Source organism: Halictus rubicundus, chromosome 6 (genome assembly GCF_050948215.1).
Source record: "Halictus rubicundus isolate RS-2024b chromosome 6, iyHalRubi1_principal, whole genome shotgun sequence".
NCBI lineage: Eukaryota > Metazoa > Arthropoda > Insecta > Hymenoptera > Halictidae > Halictus > Halictus rubicundus.
This window is the reverse complement of record NC_135154.1, coordinates 966,922-981,664: the sequence shown is the minus strand read 5'-3', so window position 1 is coordinate 981,664 and position 14,743 is coordinate 966,922. Positions and strand designations below refer to the sequence as shown.

Below are 14,743 nucleotides of genomic sequence, written 5' to 3'. Positions count from 1 at the left end.
CACCGTGAAAGATTTACTTAATATTTAATTGAATTTCATAATTACAAAGAGTGTATCATGAACAAAGTGCATGCACTTGGAACTGTTACAGAAATATGTAAGATCACCCTTTCGATGAAGTATCGAATGAGGTTTATAACACGAGCGACTGGAATCCGCCTCTTTTGAGGAGTTTAGTACACACTGCATGTCTAGCCTTCCTTTAATTAGTTTTGGAGGCAGGTCTCTGGAAGTTGTGGATGCATTCGCTTGTACGGTCTGGCTTGCGAGTCAATAGCAATTGTTAGCGTACCATAAAACTCCAGATGTTACACAGAACACAGGTAGGTGTGCTGGGCGCTATGTCACCAACGCACTAAAGGACTGAAACGAAGGAAACACTTTTGTTTTTTCAATGATCGTCGCAAAAAATTGTTCTTCCTTGAATATGGATGGTACCATGGTATTGGGTTGTAAAGGGGTGTTAAACAGAGCTGCAATGCAGCCCATAAAAAATTAGTAGAACGGTGAAATAAAGAGTAAACTAGAATGTTTTCGAGTAAAATTATTTAAAAATAGTTTAATGTGTTTTTAAAGTCATCTAGTAAAAATCTTATGGTGCTGAGGTGGAAAAAATATTTATTCATGAAAGAAAATTTTTTTAATTAATAATAACACTAGCTAAATATATGAAAAAATTTAAGATAGTGTTGATGACAATAGCTCATTATTAGATTAATATTCAGGTTGGTCGCTTTTAAACTTCGATATGAGATCTGTATTTGTTCGAATTTTTCCGGGTTTTCCATTTTTTACAACTAGAGTTTGCAACTACAAAATTGGAAAAAAATAAAATACGTATCATTACAATTAATATTATTCTTAATTTATATTAATTAGAGATTTTGTACACAAGATTTACATGGTAGTTACATATTTCATATAAAACAATTAAGCTGTACGTTCTAATCCTGGTTAAAAAAATAATGTGCGTTCAGTTTTATGCTAAAAGACTGACCGGTTCTGTGCCATGCTAAAAGACTGACCGGTTCTGTTCCAGGAAAGACTGACCGGTTCTGTGCCATGCTAAAGCGGCGATGTTACGAAAGTGGGAACGCCGAAACCCCGGGCGTGAGCACTCTCATTCCTCTCTGCCTATACCTCGTCTGTGATTACAGCCTGACTCTCGCGGTGTTGCCATTTTTACCTTCAGCGCGGCATACCGGAAATTTCCACTATGACCCACAGAATACCCTGTGATTCTATTCTCATTACAAGAATGCTCTATGCTTTTATCTTTTGTGAAACATTACGAAACACGCCATTGTAATTGATTCTAATCTATGTCTAATATAATTGAATATAATGATCCGTGATGTAGTAAATCATACAGAAATACCATGTGATCGTTCACACAGTCGTTTATTGTTCACACTAATTGAAAGGATTGGAAAAATAATATACAATTATGTAGTATTTCACACCGTAACGATACAACTGCATATTGAAGACTATAAATGATAATATTTCTATATATGTACATCATTATAGATGTATGTGTATCTATGAAGAAGTGTTAGTGCCGCTGCTAAATAGGTTTTCAAGGTCGCCAAATTTGGACACGTGAAGTATGACAGTTCCTGTACTCTGTGGACGTTACGTTTCTGCAAAAATACCGTGTATTACTATAGATAGGCAAAAACCGAATGGCAAAGAAATCGTGACAGTTGCGTCATCATGACACTCTCACGTCAGTCGTGGAAGAAGTGTTAAGGGCACATGTCGTTACTTGAACAGTATTAATGAAAAGCCAGTGAAGTTTGTATATTGTTTATAAAACAAAGGTAAAAGTCTAATAACTTGTTCTTGCATAATAAAAAATCCATATTTATTACAAAATCGATCGAAATGTTCGCTATTAATTCATAATGATAAAAAGAACAGTTTATCATTTTGTTTTACAATCCATATAAAAATTAAGGTTTTATATTATGTGCTACAAAGAAAGCTTCAGTCGAACGACCATTGAAATTTGCAATCTGAAAATGCTAATCAAAACTATATAATATATACAGCGATTTTTAAACAACAACTGCTGTTTTGGTACATTCGATAATGGTAAATATCTATTAACACTTTTGCGATTAGATTTTGTTCACGGATCTTAAACGGCCGTATTTCAATTTCAATACCTTGACATTGGCCTAGACTTGCGAAAATGTCATAGTTAAAATCAATATACATAAGTATGTATATAGAATGTGAGACTGAACGAACTGAATCGAAACATAGGAAATTTTTAATAACATGTTTTAATTTGTATGCACACGACTTAAAACAATATCTAGACATCATTTGTCTAAAAGTATTAATGAATATACACGATGAAATACCTGTGACGCAATGAGCACGTGTGAGGTTAATCATGAATATATATGTAGACATTTCCAAGCGTGTATTTTATATTTCTAGTGTTACAGAGTCGATCCAAAATACAATGTTTATTATTTTATACTTATACAAATTTTGATATTTCAATAGATAGAAAAAATTAACAAATTAAACTTTTATGATTATTCCTAAGTAATAAAGTATGAAAAAGTAATAAAATATTTATAAATCTTTTAACTTATGACAATTATATAATCAAATTATATATATTAGTAATAAAATGTATTTAATAAGATCAATTATACAGTCATATGTAGTTGATAAAATATATACACTCCTTATTTTGAAATACATTAATGCAAACAATAATTAGCTTTCCATATTATTCTACTTGAAGACAAATAAACTTTTCAATAAAATTTTAATTATGTTTTGTAGAGAAACAATGAGTGCCCCTAAATGGCTAAATGCAAAAGAAGTAGAGATTCCAGAAGAGGCTCTTAGACAAACATTAGAAAATGAAGATCGTTTATCTCTAACAGATAAATTGTATAGTACTGTACAAAGGCAACCCTTTCTTGTAGCAGGTACATAATTAATTAATATTTAAAACAATAAACAGTTTCTTTTTTATACCCTTGGGACAAGTAATTCAAAGTCTTTAGACAGCAATACAATTCTATTTTTCAATGCAAGCAACGTAAATTTTTCAAATATATTACAATGAGTTATTTCACTGTTAGAGTAATTGCATGAAGTTTGATTAAAAAATTTATACAGGGTGAATACTTTTTTAATGTAGAATTTAGTGGTCTATCTGAATTTGAGAAAAAAATATTAGACATTCCATGTAAAAAACTGGTCTAATATCTCGATAAAAAAGCAAAGTGATAAAAAACAGATCAGAGCACTGTATGTCTCCCAGAAAACCTTGTAACTTTTATTTGAAACATATTTTTGTATAACAAACAACTTATAAGTTATTTGCAATCGTCATATTATCAGATTCACCCTGTATACATGTTTGATATAACTTGACATAATTTGATATATATTTTATTTTATTTTATAGGGTTGTTAGGGTTTACAATTGTAGGTGGAATAGGTATTTATAAATGGAGAACGACAACACTACCAGCATCAATGTTTATTGTACAGCTTAGAGTTGCGGCTCAAGGTACAGTTATAGGGTGTTTAACTCTGGGAATGCTACATCAAATGTATAATACATATACAAAGATCCAAGAGAAAAATAAATAGAAATTCTTAAAAAAAGAACAATGTTCAAAGAGGAAAATATGTAGGAATCTTAATATAACAAATGAAAATAAAAAATAATTTATTTTGATAGAAAAGATATTAGAAGTATTAAATAGATAAGTTATTAAGTTTAAAAAATGTGAAGTTTCTATTGACTTACATGTCAGAGAAACACAATAAATTATTACTTAAATGTATGTAACAATGCTCTTATGCTTTCTCAAATGTATATTTAATTAAAACATCTTGCTTCGATTTATTTATTGACCCCATAATAATGTGTACAACGTAATGGTAAGTTTGGAGTTATAATTTGTGTAATAATTAAGTTATTATTAAATAGCTTACATTAATTAATGTCTAAGAGTTATTATTATTGTTTTTTAATGTTATTCTTATGAAAATATTAATATACGTTATATTTTTATCAAAATATTATTAAATTAAGGAAAATGTAGATTTAGATTTTAAAAATAAACAATTGATTTTTAAATTTAATTACACTATGCAAATCCTTGTACCGATTTTTCAACTGTTATACTTTAAATATATTCTATTCAATACACGTGTGTATGAAAACACAAATTTTTTTACCGATTAATCGATATTAAAAATGAAAAACTTAATTTATACATATTTTAGATAAAAAATAAACGTCAGATGTACCTTTACTTTAAAATAAGACAATAGTACAAAATACGAAATAGGTATAATTAAATTTGGTCACGGTTAGTATTTACTGCGTTACGGTGGCATCGGTGGATTATATTGCGAGTTATCAAAATACGCAAAGATGGCTGAAGAAACTGACAGGAGTCAATTGCCACCCGGTTGGGAATGTAGATACGATATCAGAAGTGGACGTCCGTATGTAAATTTTTGTAAAACTACTTTTAGTTTGTTCATTGAACTGATAGTAAAAGAATTATAGTGATAAATATCTTTGTTGCAATAATTTATGTTATGCAACGGTGTCTTACTTTACACTGTAGTTTACTTTAGCGATACCTACAAATTAATTACATATATCGATAAATAAAATATTAAATTGTTTAAAGATCTGTTTATGCATACGTAAATAATCATTATAAAAATCTTTGTACGAAAGAAATGGTACACAACGCGATGTATAGAAAGATGTTAACGTTTGTTAATAACTTTATACTTCAATACAATCAAACATTTTCAGATATTTTATAAATCATTTTAATCGAACGACGACATGGGAAGATCCGAGAGTAAGGTATTGGCAGTATTCTCAGTATATACAATCACAAAATTCAATGGCACTGAGTTCTGCTACAACTATAACTTCCCAAGATATACCTATGCAGGTCAGTAAAAAAATTCCTGCTGTACATTAAATTGTTGTGCAAAATTATCTTTAAATGTACACGCTTACTTTTACTTATACATAACATTTGGATATTTACAAACATATCATGCGCACATGCACAGATTTAAAATCTTTGTAATTGCACTCCCAATATATGTGTTTTTATCATATGCACATGCTGCATTCGGATAAAATATAAAATATCATACACAATAATAGACTGGAGGAAATGGAGGTGGTGGACACATAGGTTATGCAGGAGCTCACAGAGCTCCGCAAATCTATCCAACACCGTCTCCCTACCTTAATCCACAACTTGCATTTTTACCTCCTAGTCTACAGGTAGGTAATTAAATCGGAAATTTATTCAATATTATTCACTTTGGTAGACAATTATGTGATGGTAGAATAAAATTCTTGCCAATTAATATTATATTATTGATTAGAAATGTAAATACAAAACAAAAAATTGATAAAAAGATTAATACTAATTAAAAAAATTTATGTAGGAGCTAAAAACTCCATTATCATTGAAATCAGTTAGCGCAATGACAAACCGACTTGGAGACATGACGTTAGCATCGCCAACACCAATAAAGAACATGGAGACAAGTTTAACACAAAATTCAGATATCGAGCTACAAGTTGCCAAAATCAATGCCATGTTTCCTACAGTTTCCGACACTCACATTCGACTTCTTCTAAAAAAGTAAGTTTAAGAAGTAAAAAATCACATTGTAATTAAATCTCCATTATATATTCTATATTATCATTATTATAAAATATTTGGTTAATCTTCTCTCTAACTCTTGTTCATCACAGTTCTTGTACTCTTCATCACAGATTATATTAAGAAGTCGCACGAACAGCTTTATTGCATATTATGTTATATTTTTATACTGGTTATATATTATTTCCATTATCGATAAGTTTGAACAGTGCTATATCAGATATAGCGCTAAGGTGGTAGCTGATGTCTTTCAGATACCATAACAGAGCAGCTTTGGTTGTCAGCGCTCTCCAAGTGGAAAAGAATCCCCTTTGTACTCCAGGACCATGCACACCTGTGGGAGTGCATTCAAACTATGCAATACCAAGATGGAGATTACCACCTCACACTATACATGCAGCTCTAACATTGAGTCCGCCTCGGGGAGCTCGGCCAGCTCCCAACTCCCCAAAAATGAAACTTAGGTTTTTCCCATTCTTACAATTTCAGTTTCACCCAATATGGATGCTAGATGTTGATATTGTATCTTGTGATAGTCACAGAGAAATATATCAGATGAAAAAAGTGCTACTAATGTACTACTTTGTTTTGAGTGTCTGATATATTTTCTACACACATAAGATGTTCAGTACTGTGTAGTTACAGCATGTACTAATGCACATTGCAGATCAATCATATAATTGAATATTTTTTGCATAATTTACATGAAAAAGTAAAACCTTTTTACCATTATCTGCAATGTGTTTAAAGTTTTTTAAGTAAACTTTTAAAACAGCAGTATTTTAACTGTTCGTGTAATAAAGGAATGCAGAACTTCATAGTGTTATTGATTTAGTGAACTTTTGTGAAGATATGAATCATGCATATTAAGTAAATCCATATTAAGTAGTCTTGAAAGAAATATTCTTGAACAGGCCAATTACACTTTTCTTATTGTATTTTCTGTTTGTTTTGATTTGTTTTGCTGATTCTTTTTTATTCTCTAGACGTTATGTTTAGTTAGTTTTTATTTTATATACTGTATGCGTGATTTAGAACTCATTTTTCATTTCAGTTCCTTCCTGGTTTACAATACAACACATGTTGGATAGTGTAAGATTTACACAGATCGTAGATAGGTTGGTTTCAGTTTTATATCATCAATGTATTTTTTGTTCAATTTTTAGTGGCACATTGAAGCTTATATTTTTTATTAACACGTCTCTACATTATTTTAAGGAACTTTGTAACAATAAATGAGTTTCTCAAAATGTACACATTCAGATCCATATATAAATTATTTTCAATAATTTTGGGTAAATATTAAATATTTGAGTACTATTTATATACATACTGAAATTTTAAGTAAAAAATGCTAACACACAATCGTAACATATGTATACAATACACAAAACTCATTTATTCAAAGGAAACATGATCCGAGCATGGTAGTATGTGCACGTGTATTATGATCGAAAATATTTATATGTATTTCTTATGCAGTCAAAAAATATTATTGTCTGAATATTTTGAAAATTTCAGTACATTTAAGTTATCTGTAGTAAGTATACAGTAACTTTCTTGATCTGAAATTACCAAAATATTAACCACATATACATACGTTTATACTATTTGAATTATTGTTCCTAGTGTATTGTCTAATATTTTTTTTAAATAATTGATCGTACATACATATTGATTTATTAACCCTTTGCACTCCAGAATTTTGTAAACACCTGTTAAATGTCGCCTCAGCCCTGACATATTAGTGCAAAGGGTTAATAGATGATCAATTATGTAATATTTCATCTTGTATTGTAGATTTTGTCTGTACTTGTACTTGATGGGAGATCGAATACTTATAGTAATTGATACATTGAAAATGTTTCTACAGGTACCTGAAAAATATATTTCCCAAAGTGGAAGAGACTATGTTGCTTGATATTTTGGAACAAAGTGATAATAATGTCCAGAAAGCTTCAGAAAAATTGATTGATTTGGGCTATGAGAAGCGAAATCCTACAGCTCCTAGATCATTAGCAAGAAAGAGAGAAGAAGAACAGGTAATACACTAAACCTTTTTTTGTATTTTATTTAATTTCTGTAACAGGCTTAATTCAAATTTTATTTTATAGGCAGCAAAAAACAAACAACAAGCTGCCCCTACTCCACCACCACGAATGAAAAGTTTAGAAGAGAAAAATAAAAGTAAATTTTTTAATATTTGTCTAAAATGCTAACACCAATTAAAGTAATCAATGGCATGAAATGACTTACAAAAGTATTAAGATTTCATTAACTGTTGTATTAAAATTTTTAGTGAAAGCTCGTTTAATGGAGAAGTATAAGGCTGTACCGGAAAGAGTAATAGCGCTTGCTATGGATAGTGTTGATTATGACGAAGAAAGAGCCATACATATATTGGACATTATGGTTATGGAAGAAGCTACAAAACCCCCATGTACATCCAGCAGTGAGAAGTAAATTCAAATTTAAATATATACATATAATATCAATTGTAGTAAAACTACAATGATCTTTTAATTATACGTATATTGATATGTTAACACATTGTACATAAGCTAATTATCGGATGCTGTAAACCTGAGTGCCAGTGGTCACATTGAAAGAGAATCTATTAGAACTTTTAATTTATAAATTAAAAATTTCTCAAATCTGTTTTCTTTCCAACCATTGTCTGTGTTTTGTTTGTTTTTATAATTAGAAATGGGTAAAGCTGAATACTTTTTAATACGAGCACCTACAGAACAGAACAATATGTGAAAAGACTGTTGATATACTTTAAAAAAAGCGCAACTATTCCATGTGGAAAATTTATTATATTAAGTGACATTGTTTTCAAAACGTCATTTTTTAAGTAGTTTTGATTACCATCTTATGGTATAATAAGTGTGAGCTATACACTAAGTAAGCATATATACAAATTTGCAGCAGTAGAAGCAATGAAAAAGAAGACAGCCCTCCAATAACTGAAGCAATAAAATTAACTGCTTCACCAATTAAGAAAGTAACAAGGGATCCAGAAGTGGAAAAATCTAAGCGATGCAAAAATAAGATAGAAATACCAAAGTAAGGCCCATTTTCGCATGCTAATTAAATTTGAATACTATTATAACATTTTCACGTTAAATTAATTTAAACATGTGATGTGCAACTAAATTTCTAGAGTCTCTCGAGGAACCAGCACTAGAGAAGATAATGAATATAAATCTCCATATCTAACAAAACCCGTTGGACCAAATTCTGATTTACCAAAAGGAGCTAATAATGATTTGCTTCTGTAAGTTCAAAACTTGTCTTCCTCTATTAATTAAAATTTTTCAATTTGTACTTTTCAATTGTAAAGTTATACCTATTACTTTTTCTTGCAACTTTTATAGCCCTGACTATGCACCATGGTCAGGACCAGATCCAAATTTGTTAACAAATGACACCTTTACCAAAATAATAACACATGGGCATGATACAAGCTTGGTTTCTGGGAAATATTATACTGCTAAAGGTCCAGATCCACAATTGAGAAAAGGTCCATTACGTGGGTTAACTCAAGGTTCCATTTATTCTCAGAAGAATGCAATAAATACAGAATGTCGTGGTAAATGAAATTTATGTAACTGTTTTTTTTTTAATTTATATGTTTGTTAAAATAAAAATATTGTTATAGTTTACTTTTATGTTAATTGTGTTTTTATATGCTAATTATTTCATTTGTGCACATCAATTTGAATGTAATTCCATGAATTCAAGAGAACAGTTGATTATTTTTAATCAATTGAAATATTACTTTGTTAACTTTCAATATGTTACATGATTATGCATTTCTAAGAATATTATTACTTCAGATAAATATTAGTATATTGTATGTTTTATTTGTTGCTTGTGTACCTATTGAAGTTATATTACGTAATACTTGTTATGTTTACTTTATTATAAATTAATATACACCTTGTATTATATTTTTATGTTTTAAAACATTTAGTTAACATATTTTCTGCAAGAAAAACGATTTTTATTAAAATAATATGGACAAGGTTGTAGATGAATTACAAAAAGATGTGCAAAGAAGTGTTCAAATTTACTTGCATTCTCATATACACTTTATATAATTTAAAAAGTATATCATATTATCATAGAATACTATGTGTTATAAATTTGAAAGTATGCTTCCATTTGTGACATATCTTGTGAGCGTTGATTGTACTTAAATGTGTCCAAATTTTTACATATTTACAAATAATTTAAAAAAACGTTTAACTGGTCATTGAATTGTCTATATATCGTATTTAAGCAAGAGAATATAGATAAACTTCTTTGCAAATATAGATCAAATCTCACTAACTATTTTAATTCAATGTAACATAATGGTAGTTCTTGTAATGGTAGTAATTAATTCTGTATCAGTATTAATACTAATTTTAGTATCTGTGCTATAATGTATTTGTTTGTTACATTATATTCAAACTCAAATGATTGTCTTAAGGAAATGAAGTGTTGAAATATATTAAGGCTGGTTAGAATGTTAACATGTTTCATAATATATTTTCACATATAAAGATATCTTTGCTTAATTTTAAATATGTTTTGCTATCAACAACTTTGGACTACATATATTGTACTCAATACAACATTACAACATTTGTTGAAAATTTCTTTTCTTTAATTCGATGGTACTTATGAGATATAAAAATTCAACTTCACAAACACTTTTTATAATTTATATTTCAGCACTAACACAGTCCTTAAGATTGCAATTTCGTTCGCGAATTAACGAATTTATAATTAATAGTATGTACCTAGGTCCTATATATATGCAATATTATTAAGCATTTAACATGATGTACGTGTGAAAAAAGGTTTGATTTTGCGGAAAACATTTCGGAAGCTTTTACATTTTACAAACTGTATGAATTTTTAATTGTAGCAAGTAGAACCGATATGAATACAAATTTGCATATCCATGATGCAAACTCCCAGTCGATTATTGCATACAATTTAGGCCATAACCAAAATAGAGTTTCTAATACGTAATAAACTAAACAAGGAAGAAACTTGATATTTATATGTGCTATAGTTAAATCAATGTACAAAAGTATTTTCATAGCTTAATCCAGAATAATCCTGCCTTTAAGAAACCTAATATGTGAATAAAAAATTAATAACAGATGGGCTGTGGCTGAAATATTAGTTGGGAGCTATTTTTATAGCTTTTTGACTCTTAAAAACTAGAAGGGGTAAAATAATCTATTTTGACTATATTTTGAGTATTGCCTGATATTACATGCAGAAGGTTAACATAAAATGGAATGAATGAATGAATACTTCGATTAGATTATCGTTGTAATTAAATATTTCAATGTAAAACACTCTCTCAATTGTTTAAATATGCAACGGTTTAAGGTTTGTCTATGGGATGTAATGCTATGGAGTGACAAACAGTCAGTATATAAATTGCCAAATTTGTTTCTATCAAAACTCTTCCATCCAAAGTCTTATTCCAAAATACTATTTTACAACGGTATAATACGAAAAAAAGATTTTTATCATCATTTTTTTTCATATCACATAGAAATTACATAGATAATATAGAAGGTTGTATGTAATAGATGTTAGTTACATTTTTTGCCATTAAAGTAATAAATGTATTTTACCAAGCAAAATTCGTTAATCCAAAACGGATTTTTTGTTATTTTATTAACATAAGATAGTCACTGTATATTCGAATAATAATGTTAAATATTAATAGTGTTACCCTATTTCATAATTAAGATTTCAAGTTCCAAGCAATTTCTCTTACATACACATTATTTTATTTACAGAAATAAAACTATTTTTAACAGATTTTACGCAATACAAATGTATAAAAGGAAATCTATATATTTAGATATTTTACAAATTATTCCTTGTTTTATATGGTCATAGTAATGTATTGTCAAAAAGAAACTATTCGATCAAAGTACTTATAACATTCCAAATTTTTTAAATTATATAATAAATATACTAAAAAATGAATCAGAACACAAAACAATCCACAATTAGCACTATAAACATGATGTAAATGCAAACGGTGTATACAGAATGTCGCAGTGATACAAAAATTGTATTTCATTGTATTTACACATATCTGTACAATAAAGACATCCATAACCATTCTTCTTGCCCAATAATTTATTAATGAAATTTAATAGATATAGTATGTACTGTAACACTTTACAGATATTATGAACTATAAAGTATTAGACATTGATATATGTATTTATATAATGTAAAATTGATGAATGACCTACATTGTTCAAAGATTTTACCAGTTTAATAAGAGAGTTTCATAGTTTTTACTATATTTATTGTATTGTATATTTTTAAATTGTAGGAAATTCTATATTTACTAGATGACAACAAAAATATGGAATATAAATAAATTTTTGTATACATTTGAACATCTAATACTTATAAAAAAAAACAATGTATATTAACATTTACATTTATTTGGAACGTTTAAACTTCATCTTCGTTTAACAGCATATTTGGTATACCATCGTTAATAGGAAATTTTCTACCAGATTCTGGACACAATAGATCTCCATTAATCACTTCGACTTCAAGTAATACATGGTGAACCTTCTTCAAGAAATCTTCGTTCGTTTCGAAATCTTGAATCAAAGTTTGTGGCAACTCTCCAACATGACCTATCTGTTTAACATTTCATATGTTACTTTTAACTTTAACAGTACAAAGATTTCGGATATAGTGTTTATCATTTTTACAAGCAGACTATAATATAATTGAAAGAAGAAGTTTTAAGTACACGTATTTGTTAGATCAACCATTAAATATTTGTAAAATACTTTTCACGTTAAAATGAGGTTTTTACTTCTCACTTATTTTTTCTTTTATAAATTTACACTATACAGGGTGAATCACAAGAAATAGAACATTTAAGTGTCTGTTAGAATTGGAGATATGAGAATGTTAAAGTGAAAAGTTGTCTTTTGCGAAGTTATAAATATAATATAATGAAACGAAAGGATCTTTTGCATACCATTTTCAATGTTATTTAAAGGACATAGCAATAACAGACTGTATGTATCTATAGATAGTAATGTTGTCACGTCTGCTAACACGCATCACATAATGTGCGACATGCCGATTTCTTTCAAGAACCCAGTGTCACATGTATGTGACACCATCAATTTGCCTTTCTTAAAGCTTCGGCTGTGGAATCGGATTGTCCAACCAGACCATGGCAGCGAACATATTAATGTACATTCAAAGATAATTTTTCTTTACTGGCATGTACATTGTTTACATAAATAACCTTTCGTTACTGGCGCTCATTTTTTTGTGTACCGTTACTGACTGTGGACTGTGGCTGTGCTTACCATTTTTCATACAAATAAGAAGGCACAAATGTATAATCAAAGTATGTTCTAAGTCCCTTGCATTTCCAAAACTGGCCCATAAATTACAGGCCCCCTGGTGCTACATGTGGGCCTATGCTACGTCAAGTGCCATTGAGTGCAGTATGGCCGAGCTGATTTCCTCACGAAAATCCATTGATACTTTCCAGCTGTACCTGGATTGTACAGCAATAAATTCGTTAAAGAGGCACTAGGAGACCTTCTCAAAAATGACATCAGCTAATTCGACCCTATCGTAAACCTTGACTGAATTTGGAGCCTGCGACGCAACAACTGTAATTGTTACTGGGTGTGGACTCACAATCTGCAAATCTATTGTAGCAGTCACAAGAACGCACGTACAAACTAATTTGGTACTGATAATATTTACACCTTCCTCAAAGCATACAGAGATGGACAGAGTCGAAGAGTTTCCCTACTCTCTGCAAATCAAGAACAAAGTACACTGTGGAAAATGAGTCCATGTGCCAGTGACGGAAGATTAAGAAATCAAATTGCGTATGTTTCTGTTAACACATTTATGATGAATAAAATTGAAATATAATATTACTGCTCACTCAACAAAAATAATTAAACTTTTCTTTTTCTATTATCTTCCATATTGTTATAAAAAAATATTATCATCAATATTTTTCCTACCTTTAATTCCAACCAATACTTAAGTATTTCATTTCTCATGACTCATTGTATACACGAGTACATTATTAACAAAGTTTCAAGCATTATATTAAAAATACTCTTTTCTGACAATATTTTAAACTTGTATAAAGATATTTACATTTTAGTTAACAACTATAAAATGTAAAGATTCTTAGATTTAAGATTCTTTATATCTAATTCTATAGTTTAATATATTTAGTAAACTTACACTTTCTGCTGCTTTCCATAGTGTAGCCCAATCAAGTTTTGGAATTATTCTTGCAATAAATTCTGAATTAAAGTCCACTTCCGATACTTTGATATCTTTTGCCTATAAATTTTTATACGTACACTCTTGTTGTTAAAAATAATTTTATTCAAATCAAACATTTGCACTTAATCAGTATTTCCACAAAATAAATGTTAATATTTTTTATAAAGATCTTATCTAATTTTTAGCGGAATTAACCTTAAAATATTAAATACATTAGAAACTTACAACAATTCCTAAGGGGTATCCAACAGTCACGCCTTTCAGGCATTTTGAAGTTAGCATATTATGCGTTAGAAGTTTCATTTTCCGTTTAGTAAATTATTCGCTTGAATAAAAAGTTACGGAAAAATTTTGTCAATATTTAGCGTGAAAAGTATGGGTTCATTGCACGGCACTTTTGTCGCCGGCTTTAATGGTTTATGCGCGCTTCAAGCTTCAAGCACAACTCAATCGGATCACTTTAAATTTTTGTGTAATTAATATATTTTTATATTTTGTTTTATATGTAGATTATGTTCGAAGTTTTTATAAGATAAAAATAAAAATTATTCAATTAGCGAATAACATCGACGCAAAATGTTGCATACTATTTAACAATTTAAATTTCTGATAAACTTCCATAAATTGTCTAAATAGCAGTCACGTGATTCTCCTACTCAGTTGTGCTTTTATAAAGAGGTTAGCTTTTCGAAGAAAACGTTCGTCGTCGTCGTAGTCGT

At 29.2% G+C, this 14,743-nt stretch overlaps 3 protein-coding genes across 8 annotated transcripts; 2 read left to right on the top strand and 1 right to left on the bottom strand.

Annotated features, from left to right (window-relative positions):
- Positions 1-1,508: 1,508 nt before the first annotated feature.
- LOC143354942 (HIG1 domain family member 1C-like) lies at positions 1,509-3,875 on the top strand. Its single transcript, XM_076789332.1, has 3 exons — positions 1,509-1,823; positions 2,809-2,957; positions 3,443-3,875. Exons 2-3 carry the CDS (start codon positions 2,816-2,818, stop codon positions 3,628-3,630), a joined length of 330 nt encoding a protein of 109 aa, XP_076645447.1. The 5' UTR covers positions 1,509-1,823; positions 2,809-2,815; the 3' UTR covers positions 3,631-3,875.
- Positions 3,876-4,329: 454 nt separating this feature from the next.
- LOC143354938 (uncharacterized) lies at positions 4,330-11,845 on the top strand. 6 transcript variants are annotated; one of them, XM_076789324.1, is made up of 12 exons: positions 4,330-4,497; positions 4,820-4,964; positions 5,186-5,308; positions 5,476-5,675; positions 5,951-6,160; positions 7,570-7,738; positions 7,811-7,883; positions 7,996-8,155; positions 8,628-8,765; positions 8,863-8,976; positions 9,077-9,291; positions 11,513-11,845. In XM_076789324.1, the coding sequence occupies exons 1-12, from the start codon at positions 4,424-4,426 to the stop codon at positions 11,575-11,577; spliced, it is 1,686 nt and encodes a 561-aa protein (XP_076645439.1). In that variant the 5' UTR covers positions 4,330-4,423; the 3' UTR covers positions 11,578-11,845. The 6 variants fall into 6 exon arrangements, with proteins under 6 accessions (XP_076645439.1, XP_076645440.1, XP_076645441.1 ...); XM_076789327.1 differs by lacking the exon at positions 4,330-4,497 and adding an exon at positions 4,527-4,743; XM_076789325.1 differs by lacking the exon at positions 11,513-11,845 and having other exon boundaries at positions 4,331-4,497; positions 9,077-9,652.
- Positions 11,846-12,097: 252 nt separating this feature from the next.
- Positions 12,098-14,389, bottom strand: Trmt112 (tRNA methyltransferase subunit 11-2). The gene is made up of 3 exons (XM_076789331.1): positions 14,250-14,389; positions 13,980-14,081; positions 12,098-12,383 (listed from the first exon to the last, which is right to left on the bottom strand). The coding sequence occupies exons 1-3, from the start codon at positions 14,325-14,327 to the stop codon at positions 12,189-12,191; spliced, it is 375 nt and encodes a 124-aa protein (XP_076645446.1). The 5' UTR covers positions 14,328-14,389; the 3' UTR covers positions 12,098-12,188.
- Between the last annotated feature and the right edge of the window lie 354 nt (positions 14,390-14,743).